Source organism: Sciurus carolinensis, chromosome 18, assembly GCF_902686445.1.
Source record: "Sciurus carolinensis chromosome 18, mSciCar1.2, whole genome shotgun sequence".
NCBI classification, from domain to species: Eukaryota; Metazoa; Chordata; class Mammalia; order Rodentia; family Sciuridae; genus Sciurus; species Sciurus carolinensis.
This window is the reverse complement of record NC_062230.1, coordinates 26,282,660-26,304,736: the sequence shown is the minus strand read 5'-3', so window position 1 is coordinate 26,304,736 and position 22,077 is coordinate 26,282,660. Positions and strand designations below refer to the sequence as shown.

Here is a 22,077-nt window from a genome sequence, read left to right as displayed (position 1 = left end):
GATTTTCTCCCTCTCTGTAGGCAGTCTTTTCACATTATTGATTGTTTCCTTTACTGAGAAAAAACTTTTTTAGTTTGAATCCATCCCATTTATTGATTCTTGCTTTCAATTCTTGTGCTCTGGGAGTATTGTTAAGGAAGTCTGGTCCTAAGCCAACATGAAGAAGATTTGGGCCTACTTTTTCTTCTGTTTGGTGCAGGGCCTCTGGTCTAATTCCTAGGTCCTTGATCCATTTTGAGTTGAGTTTTGTGCAGGGTGAGAGATAGGGGTTTTGTTTTATTCTGTTGCATATGGATTTCCAGTTTTCCCAGCACCATTTGTTGAAGAGGCTATCTTTTCTCCATTGTATGTTTTTGTCATCTTTGTCTAGTATGAGGTAACACTATTTATGTGGTCTGTGTCTATTTAAATGGGCTAAGGAACTGGGCAGATACTTCACAGAAGAAGATATACAAGCAATCAACAAATATATGAAAAAGTGTTCAACATCTCTAGTAATTATAGAAATGCAAATCAAAACCACTTAGATTTTATCTCACTCCAATTAGAGTGACTATTATCAAGAATACAAGCAATAGTAGGTGTTGGTGAGGATGTGGGGAAAAAGGCACACTCGTACATTGCAAATTGGTGCAGCCACTCTGGAAAGCAGTATGGAGATTCCTTAGAAAACTTGGAATGGATTGTACGGGACTCCAGGTGGCGGCTCAGAGGAGGGGTCACATAGCCAGGCGATTAGGTGCAGAGCAGGGTCCCAGGAGCTAGGTGGCTTCTTGCTGGAAGAGCCGCACAGAGACACGCCTAGGGGCGGAGCGAAGTTTCCAGGACTGCGGGCAGATTCTCTGGGAGAGGCAGCCTAAGGAGACTCGCCTGCGAAGGGTGAGGCTCCCAGGCCCAGGAGGTAGGTCCGGGCCCCTGGGAATGTTGCAGAGGAAGAGAGCCCAGCCCAGGCGGTAGTTGTAGATTGAGGGGAACCTCTAGGAGGGGAACTGACCAGCGAGACGTCCCCACCGAGTGAGTCTTCCCTGCCTGGTGAAGTTTTCTCACAGGGACGCTAAAACCAGAGACACAGGCACAAACAGGTCTTGCCTCAGCCTGCAGCCTAGTTCCCCGTTGGATGACCATTGGTCAACAAGTGGAGGCACCTCTGCCCACTAGCAGGGAATATACCCCACCTGAGGGTCACCACCCCTAGAGAGGCAGCTTCTTCATGGAGCTCCGCATTATCAACTTCCTCCAAGACTGCAGGCTACTGAAGGATAAGAGGGGATATACTAGCAATCTTCAGGGACATTATAAGTCAGTAGAGGAAATCTGCAATATCTTAATGACCCACTGATTCCTGAACAATATGAGAAAACAAGGGAAGAAAATGCCCCAAACAAATCTAGATGTTACATCAATAAAATCCAACGACAGCATGGCAGAAGAAATGACAGAAAGGGAGTTCAGAATGTACATAATTAAAATGATTAGGGAAGCAAATGATGAGATGAAAGAGCAAATGCAGGCATTGAACGATCGCACCAATCGACAGTTAACAGAGCAAATTCAGGAAGCAAAAGATCATTCAATAAAGAGTTAGAGATATTGAAAAAAAACCAAACAGAAATCCTTGAAATGAAGGAAACAATAAACCAAATTAAGAACTACATAGAAAGCATAACCAATAGGATAGAACACCTGGAAGACAGAACTTCAGATATTGAAGACAAAATATTTAACCTCGAAAACAAAGTTGAACAGAGAAGATGGTAAGAAATCATGAACAGAATCTGCAAGAACTATGGGATATCATGAAAAGGCCAAATTTGAGAATTATTGGGATTGAGGAAGGCTTAGAGAAACAAACCAAAGGAATGAACAATCTATTCAATGAAATAATATCAGAAAATTTCCCAAATCTGAAGAATGAAATGGAAAATCAAGTACAAGAGGCTTATAGGACTCCAAATACACAAAATTACAACAGACCCACACCAAGGCACATTATAATGAAAAATACCTAACATACAAAATAAAGACAGAATTTTAAAGGCTGAGAGAGAAAAGAACCAAATTACATTCAGGGGGAAACCAATACGGATATCAGCAGATTTTTCAGTCCAGACCCTAAAAGCTAGAAGGGCCTGGAACAACATTTTTCAAGCTCTGAAAGAAAATGGATGCCAACCAAGAATCTTATACCCAGCAAAACTTACCTTCAAATTTGACGATGAAATAAAATCATTCCATGATAAACAAAAGCTAAAAGAATTTACAAAAAGAAAGCCAACATTACAGAACATTCTCAGCAAAATATTTCATGAGGAAGAGATAAAAAACAAAGAGGCAAATCAGCAAAGGGAGGAATTATCCTAAAGGAACTGAAAAATAAAGAAGGAACCAAGATGTGTCAAAAAATAAATAAATAAATAAATAAAATTTTAGATATGAACCAAATGACCGGGAATACAAATCATATCTCAATAATAACCCTGAATGTTAATGGCCTGAATTCATCAATCAAAAGACATAGACTGGCAGATTGGATTAAAAAGAGAGATCCAACAATATGTTGCCTGCAAGAGACTCACCTCATAGAAAGAGATATCCATAGACTAAAGGTGAAAAGATGGGGAAAAACATACCATGCACATGGACTCAGCAAAAAAGCTGGAGTATCCATCCTCATTTCAGATAATGTGGACTTCAAGCCATTGTTAGTCAGAAGGGATAAAGAAGGATATTTCATACTGCTTAAGGGAAGCATAAAATCAGCAAGCTATAACAATCATAAACATCTATGCCCCAAACAGTGGCTCATCCATGTATGTTAAACAAATCCTTCTCAATTTTAGAAACTAAATAGACCATAACACAATAATACTAGGTGATTTTAACACGCCTCTCTCACCACTGGACAGATCTTCCAAACAAAAATTGAACAAAGAAACCATAGATCTCAATAACACAATAATTTAGACTTAACAGACATTTATAGAATATACCATCCAACCAAGAGCGAATACACTTTCTTCTCAGCAGCACATGGATCCTTCTCTAAAATAGACCATATATTATGCCACAAAGCTAATGTCAGCAAATACAAGAAGAGAGAGACACTACCTTGTATTCTATCAGATCATAATGGATTGAAGTTAGAAATAAATGAAAGAGTAAAAAACAGAAACTACTCCAACACCTGGAGATTAAACAATATGCTATTATATGCAGAATGGATAACAGAAGATTTTAGGAAGGAAATTAAAAAATTCTTAGAGATAAACGAGAACAAAGAAACATCATATCAAAATCTCTGGGACACTATGAAAGCAGTACTTAGAGGAAGATTTATTTCATTGAGCGCATTTAATAAAAGAAGTAAAACTCAACAAATAAACAACCTAACACTACAGCTCAAAGTCCTAGAAAAAGAAGAACAGACCAACACCAAAAGTAGTAGAAGACAGGAAATAGTTAAACTCAGAGCCGAAATCAACGAAATTGAAACAAAAGAAACAATACAAAAAATTGACAAAATAAATAGTTGGTTCTTCGAAAAAATAAACAAAATTGATAAACCTTTAGCCACACTAACAAAGAGAAGACGAGAGAAAACCCAAATCACTAAAATTTGGAATGAACAAGGAAATATCACAACAGACACGAATGAAATACAAATAATAATTAGAAGCTATTTTGAAAATCTATACTCCAACAAAATAGAAAATTTCGAAGACATCAGCAGGTTTCTAGAGACATATGAATTACATAAACTGAACGAGGAGGACTTGCACAATTTAAATAGACCAATTTAAAGTAATGAAATAGAAGACGTCATCAAAAGCCTACCAACAAAGAAAAGTCCAGGACCAGATGGGTTCTCAGCCGAGTTCTACAAAACCTTTAAAGAAGAGCTCATTCCAATACTCCTCAAAGTATTCCATAAAATAGAACAGGAGGGAACCCTCCCAAACTCATTCTATGAAGCCAATATTACCCTGATACCTAAACTAGACAGAGACACATCGAGGAAAGAAAATTTCAGACCAATATCCTTAATGAACATCGATGCAAAAATTCTCAACAAAATTTTAGCAAATCGCATACAAAAACATATTAAAAAGATAGTGCATCATGATCAAGTGGGTTTCATCCCAGGGATGCAAGGTTGGTTCAACATCAGGAAATCAATAAATGTCATTCACCATATCAATAGACTTAAAGTCAAGAATCACATGATTATTTCAATAGATGCAGAAAAAGCATTTGATAAAATACAGCATCCCTTCATGCTCAAAACACTAGAAAAAATAGGGATAGTGGGAAGATTCCTTAACATTGTAAAGGCCATCTACGCTAAGCCCATGGCTAATATCATTCTAAATGGTGAAAAACTGAAAGCATTCCCCTTAAAAACAGGAACAAGGCAGGGATGCCCTCTTTCACCACTTCTATTCAATATCGTCCTTGAAACTCTAGCCAGAGCAATTAGACAAACCAAAGAAATTAAAGGGATACGAATAGGAAAAGAAGAACTCAAACTATCCCTATTTGCTGATGATATGATTGTATACTTAGAGGAACCAGAAAATTCCACCAGAAAACTTTTAGATCTCATAAGTGAATTCAGTAAAGTAGCGGGATATAAGATCAATGCACATAAATCTAAGGCATTTTTATACATAAGCGATGAATCTTCAGAAAGAGAAATTAGGAAAACTACCCCATTCACAATAGCTTCGAAAAAAATAAAATACTTGGGAATCAATCTCACAAAAGAGGTGAAAGACCTCTACAATGAGAACTACACAACACTAAAGAAAGACATTAAAGAAAACCTTAGAAGATGGAAAGATCCCCCATGTTCTTGGATAGGAAGAATTAATATTGTCAAAATGGCCATACTACCTAAAGTGCTATACAGAGTCAATGCAATTCCAATTAAAATCCCAATGATGTACCTTACAGAAATAAAGCAAGAAATTATGAAATTCATCTGGAAGAATAAAAAACCCAGAATAGCTAAAGCAATCCTTGGCAGAAAGAGTGAAGCAGGGGGTATCGCAATACCAGATCTTCAACTCTATTACAAAGCAATAGTAACAAAAACGGCATGGTATTGGTACCAAAATAGAAAGGTGGATCAATGGTACAGAATAGAGGACATGGACACAAACCCAAATAAATACAATTTTCTCATATTAGACAAAGGGGCCAAAAATATGCAATGGAGAAATGATAGCCTCTTCAACAAATGGTGCTGGGAGAATTGGAAATCCATATGCAACAGAATGAAACCCATATCTCTCACCGTGCACGAAACTAAACTCAAAATGGATTAAGGATCTAGGAATCAGACCAGAGACCTTGCATCTTATAGAAGAAAAAGTAGGTCCAGAGTTTCAACATGTCGGCTTAGGACCAGACTTCCTCAACAGGACTCCCATAGTACAAGAAATAAAAGCAAGAATTAATAACTGGGATAGATTCAAACTAAAAAGCTTTTTCTCAGCAAAGGAAACTATCAGCAATGCGAAGAAAGAGCCTACAGAGTGGGAGAAAATCTTTGCCAATCATACCTCAGATAGAGCACTAATCTCCAGAATCTATAAAGAACTCAAAAAACTCTACACCAAGAATGCAAATAATCCAATCGACAAATGGGCTAAGGAAATGAATAGACACTTCACAGAAGAAGATCTACAAGCAATCAACAAACATATGGAAAAATGTTCAACATCTCTAGTAATAAGAGAAATGCAAATCAAAACCACCCTAAGATTCCATCTCACCCCAATTAGAATGGCGATTATCAAGAATACAAGCAACAACAGGTGTTGGCGAGGATGTGGGGAGAAAGGTACACTCATACATTGCTGGTGGGGCTGCATATTAGTGCAGCCACTCTGGAAAGCAGTGTGGAGATTCCTTAGAAAACTTGGAATGGACCCACCATTTGACCCAGCTATCCCACTCCTTGGCCTATACCCAAAGGACTTAAAATCAGCATATTACAGAGATACAGCCACATCAATGTTCATAGCTGCTCAATTCACAATAGCCAGATTGTGGAACCAACCTAGAAGTCCTTCAATTGATGAATGGAGAAAGAAACTGTGGTATATATATACAATGGAATATTACTCAGCCATAAAGAATGATAAAATTATGGCATTTGCAGGCAAATGGATGAAACTGGAGAATATCATGCTAAGTGAGATAAGCCAATCTCAAAAAACCAAAGGAAGAATGATATTGCTAATAAGTGAATGATGACACATAATGGGGCATGGGAGGGTTTAGTGTTAGGGTTAGAGTTAGGTTTAGGGAGGGGGGCAAGAATGGAGGAAGGAAGGACTGTATAGAGGGAAAAGAGGGGTGGGAGGGGTGGGGGGAAGGGCAAAAAATAACAAAATGAATCAACCAACATTACCCTATGTAAATTTATGATTACACAAATGGTATGCCTTTACGCCATGTACAAACAGAGAAACAACATGTATCCCATTTGTTTACAATAAAAAAAAAAGAAAGAAAACTTGGAATGGACCCACCATTTGACCCAGTTATCTCATTCCTCAGTTTATACCCCAAGGACTTAAAATCAGCATACTACAGTAATGCAACCACATCAGTGTTTATAGCAGCTCAATTCACAAAGACTAGATTGTAGAATCAGCCTTGATGTCCTTCAGTATATGAATGGTTAAAGAAACTATGATATATAATATACACAATGGAATACTATTCAGCCATGAAGAAAAATAAAATAATGGCATTTGCAGGTAAATGAATGGAGTTGGAGAATATCATGCTAAGTGAAATAAGCCAATTGCAAATAAAACCAAAGCCCAAATGTTTTCTCTGATTAGTGAATGATAGTATACAACAGGGGATGGGGAGGGGGTAAGGAAAGAATGAAGGAATGTTGGATTGTGTAGAGGGAATTGAGGGGTGGGGAGGGAGTGGGGGGAGGAAAGATGGTGGAATGAGACAAACATCATTACCCTAGGTACATGTATGATTACACAAACGTTGTGAATCTACATTGTGTACAACCAGAGAAATGAAAGTTGTACCCCAATTATGTACAATGAATCAAAAAATGATCACTATTTATGAGCATAAATATAAAAATTTTAGGCAAAATATTAGCAAATGTAATTTATCAATATATAAAATGGATATTACATGGTGACAGGGGAGTATCTATCAGGAATACAAGGTTTGCTTAAAATTTAAATTTCAATTAGTTAATTCACCACTGGAAGAGAAGGGTAGACATCGCATTAGATATAAAATACATTTAATATAATTAAACATACATGCCTATTTTAAATATAAAGCAGTTAGCAATGAAGATTAGAAAGCAATCTCTTTTTATTCTACTAGAATACATGTAACATGAAATGTATTATTTTAACCATTTTAGAGCGTATGGTTCAGTGACATTTAGTACAGTCACGGTATTTTGCAACCATAACCTCTTGAATGTGGACATTTCAATCACCCCCATTAAGCAAGCATTCACCACTTTTCCCTTCCCCCTGACCTTGGAAAACACTAATCTGCTTTCCTCTATGGATTTTCCTATTATAGATATTTTGCATAAATGGAAAATTAAAATGAGGTCTTTGGTGTCTCACTGTTTTCACTTAGCATATTTCCAAGGTTAATTTATGTTACAGCACTTTTGTACTTCCTTAAAAACTATTAATATTGAACATCTTTCCATGTTCTTTGGTCATTTCCCACGTCTTCTTTGGATTAACATCTAATCAAGTACTTTGCCAGTTTTTAATTGGGCCATGTTGTTGAGTTGTAATTGTATTTCATGTATTGTGAATGCTACACCATTATCAAATTTATAATTTGCAAATATTTCCTCCTGTTCTAGTAGGTTATCTTTTCTCTCTTTTTAAAAAAAATTTTTTTAGTTGTAGATGGACACAATACCTTTTTTTTTTTTTTTGCTTATTTATTTTTATGTGGTGCTGAGGATCAAACTCAGTGCCTCACACATGCCCACTGAGCCACAATCTCGGCCCCTTTTCTCTCTCTTAATAGATCCTTAGAAACATTTTTCTTCTCTCCCTGTTAGGCTCTGATGAAGACAGGTATTTCTTCGATGACAGGCATTTTGTTTTATAGAGAACAGAATATTCTTTACCTGCTTGCTGGAAGCAGGAGAGGTTTCTTTCCCCCTGATCTTCACCATGAGAAACCATTGGGGTTCTTGGCAGTTAAGCTCAGGAAAGTGTGCAGACCTCCTTAGACAGAGCCCACAGGAATATTTAGTTCTTGAATTAGTTTACACAAAGTATCCAGCAATTTGTCCATTACCATTTACATGTTCCTAAAAGTTGCTGGCCCTAGTGGCCTGTATTCTCAGTCAGCTGTGATTCCTTTGTATTTATCTGCCTCTTCAGTTTTGGTGCATCAGTTTGCCTTGTGATCTCAATTTTCTCATGGATCTAAGAAGAAGTGATGATTTTCAATTTTTTCAGCTTTTTTTTCCCTAACAGTGAGAATGAGTGTGACCACTTCCAGTATCTTTATATGTTGGAGTAGACTGTTAATATCAGTTAAACTTGTATCTTTAAAAGGATATGATTTGAGAGAACCTTATGACTTCCTTATATGAAGTGACATCTTCAGCTAGTGTTTATTACAATATCTAATCATATTTTGGTATGTTTCTACATATGTGCATGCTTGCATATTTTTCTGTTTCTTCGAGAATAGGTGCCATGTCTGTCTTGTTCATAAATGCATTCATAGTACTTTACACAGTTTATGCCACAGAACAATCATGTGATGATTACTTTTTGAATAAATGAATGAATTGATCAGCAGTGATTAGTAACTGATGAGTTTTAGTAGAGGAAATATAGAGTGATGATGTCTAAGGAAAGTCAATCCCAAGTTTCTGGTGTGTACATGTAGGTAGATAATGGTGCCACTCCTGGAGATAAAGAACATAGCAGGAAGAGCACATTTTCAGGTGTGTTTATGAGTAGAGTTTGGAGTGTTCATAGGACAATGAAGCATAATAGATTTCCAGCAGACAGACCTGCAACATAAAAAGATATTGAGTAGAGCAGACAGTGACTTCATCAATTTCAAGATGGTAACTGGAACAAAGGGTAACTGAATGAGATTGTTTTGGGGGAATTTGCAGACCTAGTTGAAGGTCTATGCATATATTGCTTCTAAGTATTATTTATTTATTTCACAATTTTATCTATTGTATTTTAAAATTTTCTCCCATCCTTAATGATCTAACTAAAACTACTTGTCCTTTATAAATGATAGTAATAGATATAAAGTTAACATTTTCTTTTTTATAGGAATTCACATTTGGGGATGCTACTGTAGTAGCAGTGAGGAATTTGTCTTTGAATTTCTATGAGGGACAGATCTCTGTTCTTCTAGGACCTAATGGAGCAGGAAAGACCACCACCTTGTCCATTCTTACAGGTGTGTATTCAGGGTCACCCATGGTACAGATCCAGTGGACCAAACTCTGAGGCTCTGTGTACATTCTTGATAGTGACATCATTGTTATTTAACTGATACATACAGTTGCTGACTAATTCGTTCTCTTCTTAAAATACAAATCATTTACTATAAAATTTAAAAGTTAGTGTTTATTTTTGTATACTGGGAGCATTAAACTTAGTGGCACCATTCTGGTACCACTGCTTAGGGTACCATTCCACTGACTGATAGGAGGGAGATGTACATTACAAGGCTATTCAGACGAGAATGCAAAAAGACAGGGAATATTTTATGCCCAGAGAACAGAAAAGATAAAGAAGTGACAAGAATGGTTCTAGAGTATCAGGCAAAAGTCTAGAGCAAGGCTGAGTTTCCCTTTGTAAGTCAACTGAATAGTCGTACTTTTGAGGCAAGAAGCAATGAAAAATAATTCTTATCTTCAAGTTCCTCCTGAACCTCAGTTATAATTCTGTTTTTTTAAGGAATTGCTTCATAATCAATGTCACATAATTGTTTGGTGAATCATTGCCATAGTTGTAATCAGCATAGTATCATCTACCATTGACTGAACATTTCTCCATGTGTTATTGTGAAGCACATTCCATTTTTATGTATGTTTGGAAGTTGTCCCAAAGATAATGGGCCCCAGATGTATATTCATATCCTAATCTTTGGAACCTGTGCTTGCTACATTATAAGACAAAGATTTTGCAAGTATGATGTAGAAGTTAGATGGTCTTTCTGGCACCTTTATTTTGACTCAGTGACATGGATTTTAAGCTTCTGGCTTCTAGAACTATAATAGAATAAATCAGTGTTGTTTTAAGGCACCAAGCTTGTGGTAATTTGTTATAGCAACCATTGGAAACCAATATACTTGTAATCTAAAAACGCATTATGCACTCTTTTGTGTGCATGTATTTATAGCCTTCTCTTCCCTGGAATTGCCTAAACTATCACTCCACCTTTCAAAATACTCTGTTCTTGGCTAGACGTGGTGGTGCATGCTCGTAATTCCAGATGCTTGGAAGGCTGAGGCAGGAGGATTGCGAGTTCAAAGTCAGCCTCAGCATCTTAGTGAGGCCCTAAGTAACTCAGAGAGTGAGACCCTGTCTCTAAATAAAATATTAAAAAGGGCTAGGGATGTGGCTCAGTGGTAAAGAACCCCTGGGTTCAATCCTGGGTACAAAACAAAAAAGTACTCTCTTCTTTTATTAAAGTCTAGCTCAAAAACAACAGTGAGAAGTAATAACTTTTATCTCTGTTTAGTAATCAGAATGCTCCATGTGATTAGAATAGTCCCTTAATAACAATAAGGGTTCAACAAATACATGTGTAATCAATTCCATCATGTACTACCATTGTTGAGTCATTTGCTTCCGTTTGAGATTTAAGTTGTTTGAGGCAAGAGTCATGTCTTGTTAATTTTTCTAAGTGGTAATTTTCTTCATTGAGGCAAAATTAATGTAATATCAAACTCACCATTTTAACCATTTTAAAGTATCCAATTAATTAACTTTAGTACCTGAAAAAGGAGCCACCATGCCTTAGCCATCACCTCCCAGTTTCCCATGTTTCCAGCCCATGACCACCAGCAATTTGATTTCAGGCTCTAGGGATTTGGCTGTTTTTAATATTTTATATAAGTGAAATCATTCAATATGTGAATTTGTGAGTGTGGCTTTGACTTAATGTCCAGTGTTCTTTTATTTTACCCTAAAGGAATCATTTTAGCATTTCTTGTTTGATATGTCTACTAGTATAGACCTTGCTGAGTTTTGGTTACATAGGGTTACCTTTAAAGTTTAGTTTCACTGGATATAGAATTGTCCATGCCTTCTGTTCTTCATGACTTTTTCAGATAAACCAGCTGCCACTTATAAAGAGTCTCTTGTACATCATGAATTACTTCCTTCTAACTGCTTTCAAGATTCTTCCTTTTTTTTAGCTCTTTTTAGTAATACATAAGGATTGAATACTATGAAATAATTGTCAGAGAGACATATGTGCTCCCATGTTTATTGCAGCACTGTTCACAATAGTGAAGAAATGGAAAATAGCCTAACTCTCCACCAACTGATGAATGGATGAAGAAAATGTGGTATATATGCTCAGCAGTGCTCAGGTCATAATGTGGTTCACATATGTTATCAAGTGGCAAATAGTAGTACTAGAACATTGGAGTGCAGCATATTCTTCAAACACTCATACTGCTCAGATATTTCAGATTACTTTGTACTCATTGAGAATATAAGGTTAAACAAAGAAAGGGAAAAGTTATTTCTTTTCCCATCACCAGATTATAATCATTGATATTTACCAGACATCTTACATAGGAGATATTCCTAATTCTTTTCCATAATCTATAAGTACACTGTGAAGTTTAGGTGCTAAAGAGCAGTGTCTCTTATTAAAGTTAAGGTCCTGTCATGTCTTTGCTTTGTTCTAGGTTTCTATCTTCCTACCAGCGGAAAGGTCTACATTAGTGGCTATGACATCTCAAAGGAGATGGTTGAAGTCAGGAAAAGCTTGGGCTTGTGCCCCCAGGATGATATACTGTTTCCAAAGTTGACAGTATTAGAACACCTTTATTTCTACTGCGTGGTATGTACTTTTCTCTCATTTTTTCCACATATTTCCAGCACTGTGACCAAGGACCAACAGCCTTACCTTTATTGGAAGTTCATTCTTTTATCAGAAAGGGAGGCAAAGAGAATGAAAAAAATGAGTCTAGATAACTATGTTAGAAAGTTCTGTAAAAGCTAAGTTGGAAGTACTATGTAAATTCTGACTTGTCGTTCTAGATAAAAGGAGTACCTCCCAAGAAGCATACTGAAGAAATTAATAAAATGCTAACTGCTTTTGACCTGAAACACAAGCGTAATGAATTTTCAGGGAATCTGAGTGGAGGAATGAAGCGCAAGCTCTCTATTATGATAGCATTTATAGGGGGCTCCAAGGTGAGTAACAGTCAAAATGGAACCCTGAAGAACTGATATGAATCCAACTGCCAAATGATAAGATTCCCATTATTCATCTAGCTGATACAATGTTGTCATGGGTTTGACATTATTAATTTTGCAGCATTCTTATTGTTCTGGATTCTGATCTTAGCTTGAATATGTCCCCAAAATTATCTCACAAGTAGCATAGCATGAGTTAAATATAGTCTTGAAATTGTTTTTCTGGTCTCTAGGTGGTGATCCTTGATGAGCCAACATCAGGCATGGATCCAATCTCAAGGAGAGCCACCTGGAATCTCATTCAGCAGTATAAAGAGGACCGTACCATTTTACTGACCACGCATCACATGGATGAAGCTGACATCCTGGGTGACCGCATTGCCATCATGGTCTTGGGGACCCTGCAATGCTGTGGCTCTTCAGTATTCCTGAAAAAATTATATGGTCTCTCTCCTTGTGATCAATTTTTGGATGCTGGTGCTATTCTAACATCTAAATGGTGTTATTCTTCTAACATCATTTTCATCTCTCTACAGACTTAATTTTATCCATTAGGTCTAACCTGTTTTGGTTGTTTTTCATGGTTCTTTGTAATGTAGATATAACCTACCTATTCAGTGATTTTTCTCCTATTATGTCCCAATGAGTATATCCACAGTTTGAAAGTGCTCTTTATTGATTCCACAAGCATCATGTTTATTTCTTGCATATGGCTTCTGTTGAACTGGTAATTTGTCATAGGAATGAATTTATCCTGCCAAAAGATTTAGTAGGTAGAATCATGACTTCTAGGGCAGAAAGTCAGTGACTAGGTATCTGACTTCTATTTTTTCGTTTTTCAAATCAATATCAAATCCCTAGTAAGTTAAAATACTCTCCAACATATTTTCATGAAATATTACTGAAATGTGGCAGCTGATCAATCATAATTTATTGGGCAGGAAGTGAATGTATAGTGGAATAAAACATTCTTTTACATCAGTGGACACATAGTTTGTTTAGTCAACAAGATTAATACATGAATAACATTAGACAATATATAATTGAGTTTTGAAATTACATGTTTCAAACAAGTAAATGCTTCTAAATTGGAGGATACAAATCAATGAGAATAGAGTCACTTCATTCCATTAATCTCTAATTTGGCATTAGAATTCATTCAACTCACCTTAATTATGTATCTTCTCTTAGTGAATTACTAGGTTTCACACTTTTTACACATTATCTAGTCTAATCTTCAGAACTCTTCCATTTTATGGAGAAGAAAACTAGGGCTCCATTTCCTTAATATTAAAGTCAGGTAGTAAGTGGCAGAGATTTGGACCTGGGTCCCTGTAACCCCAAAGCCCATGTTTCCATGAATCATAGCTATATTTAAATAGTGCTGGAAGGAAGGAAATACAAATCTATAAAAGAAAAAAGTTTTAACAAGTTTAAATGCTGAATATGCTAGATATGAAACTACTGCAGCCCAAAGATTAAAGAAATTTGTAAGAGGAATGAGTTGATAACTTGAGAATCATTTGTGTTTAAGCATAACTATGAAGCCTCTTAAACATGAAACTTTTTATTGGCAAGAACTTGTGTTGTTGTTTCCTGGAGGGGATGGATTATGTGTTTAATTGGAGTAGACTGAATTTGAAAATTTGGGCAGATTGGTGGCATATTTGAGTGAAACAATCAGGAAGAATGTACATTTATTAAAACTTACATGACAGTTTAGGCCCAGAGATAGCAATATTGATATTCAGTGTCAACTATCACATTATGTATTACTGTATTCTTTACTCGATATGTAAAAATGAAAAAGTAATAGTTTCCTATGTTAGATCTCTTCTTAAACATGGTAAACTGTAACTATTAACAAGGATCTCCCTAGTTAGTCCTTTCTTTCATTCCCACTTTCTTTAATCATTCTTTAGGTATAAAAAGTCATTATTGCATTTTGTTCAATGATGACATAAATTTATATCATACAGATCTCAATAACTACCTAGCCTCAGACCAAAAAAAAAAAAAAAAAAGATTAAAAAACTCTAAATATGATGGACTAGGTAAATTGACTCATAGTGTCATGACTCAAAAGGAGAAAATAAAGAGAATTTTTTTTTTGGTTTGGTCAGCATTGTGTAGATATACTACAGAGATCTTTGATTTCAATAGTTTGTAAATTATGGATAAGTCATTTGTAGCACTTTGGGCCTCGATTTCCTTATTTTTGAAATGGAATAATGATGTCTTCCTTGCTAAAAGCAGGCGATTGAGCCAGAGAATCTCCTGAGGCCACTCTACTCTTTGAAATCCCAGATATGCCTTTTTGTTATCATTATCAGAGACAAAAATTTGAGGTATTTTCTGATGGACTCTCTAATGACTTTTTTCCAATCTAAATATTTTTTTCTGTACTTGCAAATCTCAGTATCACCTCAGTCAGGTCTTCCCTGGGTGTAGTTAAAATTTCAACACAATAGGAAGTACAGTGTGAATTGATGACCATGATTTCATCTTGTACTTCCTCGGACAAATGTATTTTCTCCTTAATGCTATCTAACACAGTATACATTTTGCTAATTTATATAGACATCCTTGTGATGTTTACCTTTTTGACTGTTTCATCCTTTGGCCCTAGAATAATGCCTAGTTCATAATACATATGCCATAGTTATGTATGGAATGAATTAGTTAATATTTACCATTGTCCTCCCTACTCCCAATTGCAGTTTTAGAAAGAAAGGAGATTATATCACAGAGGACTTTTGGGAACTTGATATCCAAACCATCATCATCCCTAGACTCTTGGAGCACCTTTTGTAAACTATAGAAATGCACCTCCCTAGAGTTAAAGCCAACTGAGTTGTGACCTGCTGTGTTTTATCTCTGTGCACCTAGAAAACCTGAACCATGGAGACTAAAAATGGCTTTTAAGGAATACAAAATATCCAGAACATCTTGATTTGGTTTTATAAATGAATCTTTCAGGTGTGGGATATCACATAATCATGGTAAAGAATCCTAATTGTGATGTTGAAAAAATCTCTGAGCTGATTAAAGATCATGTACCAACTGCCAGTATGGAAAACAATATTGCAGCTGAATTATCATTTGTCCTACCCAAGGAGTACACACACAGGTATGGATCCAAACAATGTCGGATGAATGGTTTGGGGTCACTGGAAATCACTATTATTTTTCTAGGTCTCCTTAGACTTGACAAATGGATTCTTCCTAGTTGCTGTATTTGACAAGTATTAGTTAGAATGCTGATTAAGATTTCACTAATGTATAGAGGGATGCTACAAAAGTTAGATTTAATTTAGCCATGCTTTATTTCTATTTCTTGAAGGTTAATAATAATTAGTGGTAAGATATGGCAAATAATTGGTAATTCTTGGTAAATTTGTACAGTAAAGCCAACTGAATCTTATTTCTTTTTGTTTTACAAAGAATTTTTTCCCTTTCAATTTTAGTTGTAATTAAAAAATAATTATACATATTTCTTTATGAGATTCATTGTGATATTTTGTTAAAAGTTTATATTGTGAGATGATTTAGTCATGCTGATTATCAAATCCATCACCCCATATACTTATGGAGAAAACATTTAAAATCTACTCTTTAGTAGTTTTGAAATATACAACTTATATAATAAATAATAAGTATTATCATCACCATTCTGTATAAGAGCTCACTAAGGCTCATTCCTCCTGTATAACTGAAATTTTGTACCCTTCAATCAACACCCTGTCATCTACCCCCTGTACTGGCCTCTGGTTACCATTATCATGCATTCATTTAATGGTGGACACCTAGTTTTCCCTCATGTCTTAGTAACTGTGAAAATGCTGCAATGAACATAGGAGTGAAAAATATCTCTTTGGGATACAGATTTCAGTTCCTTTGAATATATAACCAGAAGTGGGATGACTGGATCCTCTGGCAATTCTGTTTTTAGTTTTCTGAGAACAGCATACTGTTTTCATGATGCTTGTACCAATTTACAATCCCACCAGTAGTGCACAGGGTTTCCTTTACTCCACACCTTCTCCGAAACTTCCTATCTTTTGTCTTCCATCTAATAGCCATTCTAACAGGCATGAGGTGATATCCCACTGTAGTTTCAATCTACGTTTCCCTGATTATTAGTAGTGCTGTTGGATATTTGTAAATCTTCTTTTGAGAAGTTTCTTTTTAAGTCTTTTGCACATTTTTGATTGGATTATTTCCTCGCTATCAAGTTCTTTGGATTCCTTATATATTTTGGGTATGAAAATGTATAAGTCCTTTATGAAATGAATAGTTTGCAAGTATTTTCTCCTTGTCCATGGATTGTCTTTTCACTCTTTTGATTGTTTCCTTTGCTGTGCAAAGGTTTTTTTTTAGTGTGATGCAATTCCATTTTTAAATTTTTTGCTTCTGTTGCCTGAACTTTTGGGGTCATAACCAAAAAATCTTTGTATAGACAAATGGTGTTACACTGTTTTTTTCTAGTGGTTTTACAGTTTCAGGTCTTTTAATCAATTTCCCTCCATTGTCCCAGATGTGGATCACCTATAAAAACTTAAATCAAAATCAAATATATCACTTATAATAATTTTGAAATAATATTTGAATTTTTATTATGTTCACAGAATTAAAGTCTTGGAACTTAATGGTTTTTAATCCATTTTGAGATGATTTTATATATGCTATAAAGTAGGAGTTCAATTCCATGATTCTGCATGTAGATTTACAGTTTTCCCAACACTGATTACTGAAAGGACTCTCCTTTCTCCATTTGTGTTCTTGGCACTCTTGACAAGTTCAGTTGGCTGTGTGTGGGTTTATTTCAGGCCCTCTGTCCTGTTCCATTGGTTTCCATTGGTGAGTGTTTATTTTTATTGCAGAACCATGTTGTTTTGATTGCTACTGCTTTGTAATAGATTTCGAAGTTAGATAGTGTGATGCTTCCAATTTAGTTCCAATTTAACTGTCTGGGATTTTTGTGATTCCATAAGATTTTGCAGCCATTTGTTCCATTTCTGAGAAAAATGACCAAGAGATTCAGTAGGGATTACATTGAATCTGTAGATTCCTTTGAGTAATATGGACATCTTAATAATATGAATTATTCTAATCCATGATCACAGGATACCATTTTAGTACTTTGTATCATGTACAATTTCTTTCATTAGGGTTTTATAACTTTCAGCATACAGATCTTCCATCCCTTTGGTTACTGTTACTCCTAAGTATTTTTTATGCTACTCTGGATGTTGATTTCTTAATTTATTTCCCAAGTTCATTGTTAATATAAAGAAATAATATTGATTTTTGCACATTGAATTTATATCTTGCAAGTTTTTTGAATTCCTTTATTAGTTCTATGCTTTTTGTTGGAGTCTTTAGGGGTTTCTATACATAAGATCAAGTAATTAGCAAACAGATAATTTTACTTCTTCCTTTCTTATTAGGATGACTTTTATTTTCTTTCCTTGTCCACTTGCTCTGAATGGGACTTCCAGTACTAAGTCATATAGATGTGTTGATTGATAGTGGACATCCATGTCTTGTATCTGATCTTAGAGGAAAAGCTTTCAACTTTACACAACTGAATATGCTTTTCAGTTGTGAGCTTTTCTTTTAATGTGTTGAGATATATTCTATCTATGCCTGATTTGTTGATAGTTTTTATCATGACAAGATGTTGTTTTGTCAAAATGCTTTCTGCATCTATTGAAATGATCATATGGTTTCTGTCCTGCTACAGTAGCATATCACACTTACTGTTTCTTTAAAATATTTTTTAGATGTTGATAGACCTTTATTTATTCATTTACTTACATGTGGTGCTGAGAATTGCACCCAGTGCCTTACACATGCTAGGCAAGCTCTCTACCACTGAGCCACAACCCCAGCCCACACTTACTCGTTTTTATATATTGAACCATCCTTGCATTTGGGGGATAAATCTCAGTTGATCATGGTCGTTTGAATGCTCTTTTTAATTTGCTGTTGAATTTAACTTGGTAGTTTTTTACTGAGGATTTTTGTACCTATATTAATCAGGGATATTGGCCTATAGTTTTCTTTTTTATAATACCTTTTTTTAGGATTTCAAACACAGATAAAGTGCTATCATCTTTCAAGAGAGAATTTTACTTCTTCCTTTCCAACTTAGATTATTTTTATTTCTTTTCCTTCCTAATTTCTCTGCATAGAACTTCTAATACTATGGTAAATAGTGGCAAAAGTAGGTTTTCAGTCTTTTATCATTAAGTATGATGTTTTCTACAGGTTTTTCATGTTCACTTTTATTTTGGTGAGACAGTTTCCTGCTATTCCTAGTTTTTCAAGTGTTTTTTTTTAACCATAAAAGAAAGTTGAATTTTGTCAAATGTTTTTTCTGTGTCAATTAAAATGATAATGTGTTTTTTCCTTTTTTTTTTTGTTAATATCATTTATTACGCTGATAGATTTTCCATCTGTTGAACCATACTTACATTCTAGGAACAATCCAACTTGGTAATGGTGTATAGTTCTTTAAATACACTGCTGAATTTGGTTTGCTGAACATTTTTATAGTAATTTTAATATTCTGCTGAATTTTGTTGAGTATTTTTATATCAGTGTTCATAAGGGATTTGGGCCTATAGTTTTCTTGTAGTGTTTTTATGTGTCCTTGGTATCAGGGTAATGCTACATTCAGGGAATGATTTAAGAAAGTTCCCTCTTCTTAAATTTTGTGGAAAATGATGAGATTAGTACTTATTCTTCTTTAAAAATGTTTGGTGGAATTCATGAGTGAAGCCATCCCACCAAGGCTTTTCTTTACTGAGTAGATTTTTGATTACTGATCTAGTGTCCTTACGAGGTATAAATCAACTCAGATTTTCCATTTCTTCATGATTTCATCTTAGTAGGTATTATGTTTCTAGGATTTTGACTATTTCACCTAAGTTACTCAGTTTGTTGGCATACAGTTATTCATAGTATTTACTTCTAATCCCTTTACTTCTGCAGAATTTTTAATAATGTGTCCACATTTAACTCTTATTTTAGTAATTTGAATCTTCTTTTTGTCTTAGTCCATCAACTTAAAGATTTGTCAATTTTATTGATATTTTCAAAGAACCAACTTTTGATTTAATTGATTTTCTTTATTATTTTACTTTATTTTCTTTATCTCTGGTATAACCTTTATATTCTTTCTTTTGCTAGCTTTGGATTTGTTTTGCTGTTCTTCTGGTTCCTTAAGGTGTAAAGTCAGATTGCTAATTTGAGATCTTTCTTGTTTTTTTAATATAAATGGTGGACACCTGTAATCTCAGTGCCTTAGGAGGCTGAGGCAGGAAAGGGCAAGTTTGAGGTTGGTCTTGGCAACTTAGTGAACCCTTCAGCAAATTAGTGAGACCCTGCCTCAAAACAAAAAAGGGAGGCTGGGGATGTAGCTCAGTGGTAGTGCCCTTGGGTTCAATCCGTAGTACCAAAATCATAATCATAATCATAATAATAGTAAATTTTCTTTCTTACCATACTTTCTCTGTGTCTTGTACATCTTGGAATGTTGCATCTTCATTTTTCTTCTGCATTTTCTAATTTCCCTTGTGATTTATTCTTTGATTCATCAATTGTCTAAGACTGTATTTTACAAATTTGTAAACTTTCCAGTTTTACTTTTGTTATTATTTTTAACTTCATTCTGTTGTAACCAGAGAAGGGACTTTGTATCATGTTAATATGTTAATTCTATTGAAAATAAATTTGTGGGCTACTATATGGTCTATCCTGAAAATGTGCATGTGCACTTGAGAAGACTATGTACATGCTTCTGTTGTTGGGTAGAGTGATTTGTATATGTCCGGTAGATCTGATTGGTTGTTGTATTGTCCTGTATTTCTTTATATCCATTATAGAAAGTAGAGTTTTTACATTTCCAATAATGATATAGAACTGTCCATTTCTCCCCTTATCTCTATCAATATTCACTTCATATTTTTGATGGTTTGTTATTAGTGCATAAATGTCATGTCATCTTGTTTTGAGCCTTTTATTGATACATAATGTCCTTCCTTATATCTTTAAACTCCTTTGATTTAGAGTACACTTTCTTTGATATTGTAGCCCCCTCACTCTGTTTTGATTACTATTTGCGTTGAATATCCTTGTTCATCCTCTCACTTTCCACCCATTGGAATACTTAGATCTAAAGCAAGTCTCTTATAGAAAGCTCAAAGTTAAAGTATGTTTTCATATTTACTGCTTATCTCTGTCTTTTGATGGAGACTTTAAAGTACTTAAGGTCATTAGTAATAAGGAAGAACCTCCATCATTGTGCAATTTGTTTTCTATGCAACTTAAATCCTTGTGTCCTTTAGTTACTGCATTACTGTCTTTTGTTTTGATTTTTTGATGAAATGTTTAAATTCCATGATCTCATTTCCTTTTGTGTATGTTTTTTACTTATTATATTTGAGTTTAATATCCTAATTCTTTTTATACTAGTTTAATTCAGTAATATATAAAAACTTGGCTCCTTTTTAGCTTCTTTCCCACACCTACCCACTGTTGATGTCAAACAATTGCATCCTTATGCATTGTGAGCCCCAAAGCATAATAATTCTTTTAAATACATTGTATCTTAAATTATATAGAAAACAATATGCGGATAAATGAAATTTATAATAATACTAGCTTTCAGAATAATTAAGAGTATACTGGTTTCTTAAGTCATGTAGAAAGCAAAGGGTTATTACAAATTATTTTTACAGTAAACTAGCTCTCACTGTTGTCCATATTTACCTTTATAAATGTTTTTTTTTTGCATGTCTCTGAGTTACTCTCTAGTATTATTCCATTTCACCTAGCAGAACTCTCTAGTCGTGAATATGCCTCATAAGGCAGGTCTAGCATTAATGAACTTACTCAGCTTTTGTTTTCCTGAGAATGTTTTAATTTTTCCTCACTTTGGAAAGAAAGTTTTGCCAGATACAGGATTCTTGGTTGACTTTTTTCTTTTAGTACTTTCAATATATTGGTCCATGCCTTCTGACTTTAATGATTTCTGGTGAGGAATCTACTGCTAATCTTATTGAGGATCCCTTGTATGTGATAAATTGTTTTCTCTTACTGCTTTCAAGGTTCTCTCCTTGTCTTTGTCTTTTAAAAAAATTATTGGTGGCATCATCTGTACATGTACATAACATAATCAATTTCATTCCCCAGTACCTCCCTTGCCCTGCTTCTCCCCCTCCCCCATCCCCTTCCTCTCCCTTTCCTCTCTCCCTTCTATTCTCATGAGACTCCCTTTTTTCCTTTTTACCTTCTAGTTTCCACATATGAGAGAAAACATATGGTCCTTGACTTTCTGGTTCAATAACGTGGCTCTTGTGAATTGTACTGCTGTAAACAGGATACGCTTGTAGGTCTCTAGTGTACTGACTTTTTTTTGATAAATATGAAGGAGTGGTACACCTGAATCCTCTGGTGGTTCCATTTCATAATCATTTTCATAGCGGCTGTACTAATTTACAGTTCCACCACCAGTGTATAAGTTTTCCTTTTTCTCTGCATTCTCATCAGCATTTGTTGTTATTTGTATTTTTGATAATTATCATTCTAAGTGGGGTGAGATGGAATATCAGTGTAGTTT

The 22,077-nt window shown here is 35.0% G+C and overlaps 1 protein-coding gene across 1 annotated transcript in view; it reads left to right on the top strand.

Annotated features, from left to right (window-relative positions):
• Nucleotides 1–22,077, top strand: part of LOC124969946 (phospholipid-transporting ATPase ABCA3-like) — a 137,545-nt gene that overhangs the window by 56,003 nt on the left and 59,465 nt on the right. Inside the window, exons 12-16 of the mRNA XM_047532949.1 lie at nucleotides 9,336–9,465; nucleotides 11,936–12,090; nucleotides 12,291–12,446; nucleotides 12,683–12,893; nucleotides 15,429–15,579. Of these exons, the coding sequence (XP_047388905.1) occupies nucleotides 9,336–9,465; nucleotides 11,936–12,090; nucleotides 12,291–12,446; nucleotides 12,683–12,893; nucleotides 15,429–15,579 (803 nt within the window). The remainder of the gene's footprint in view (nucleotides 1–9,335; nucleotides 9,466–11,935; nucleotides 12,091–12,290; nucleotides 12,447–12,682; nucleotides 12,894–15,428; nucleotides 15,580–22,077) is intronic.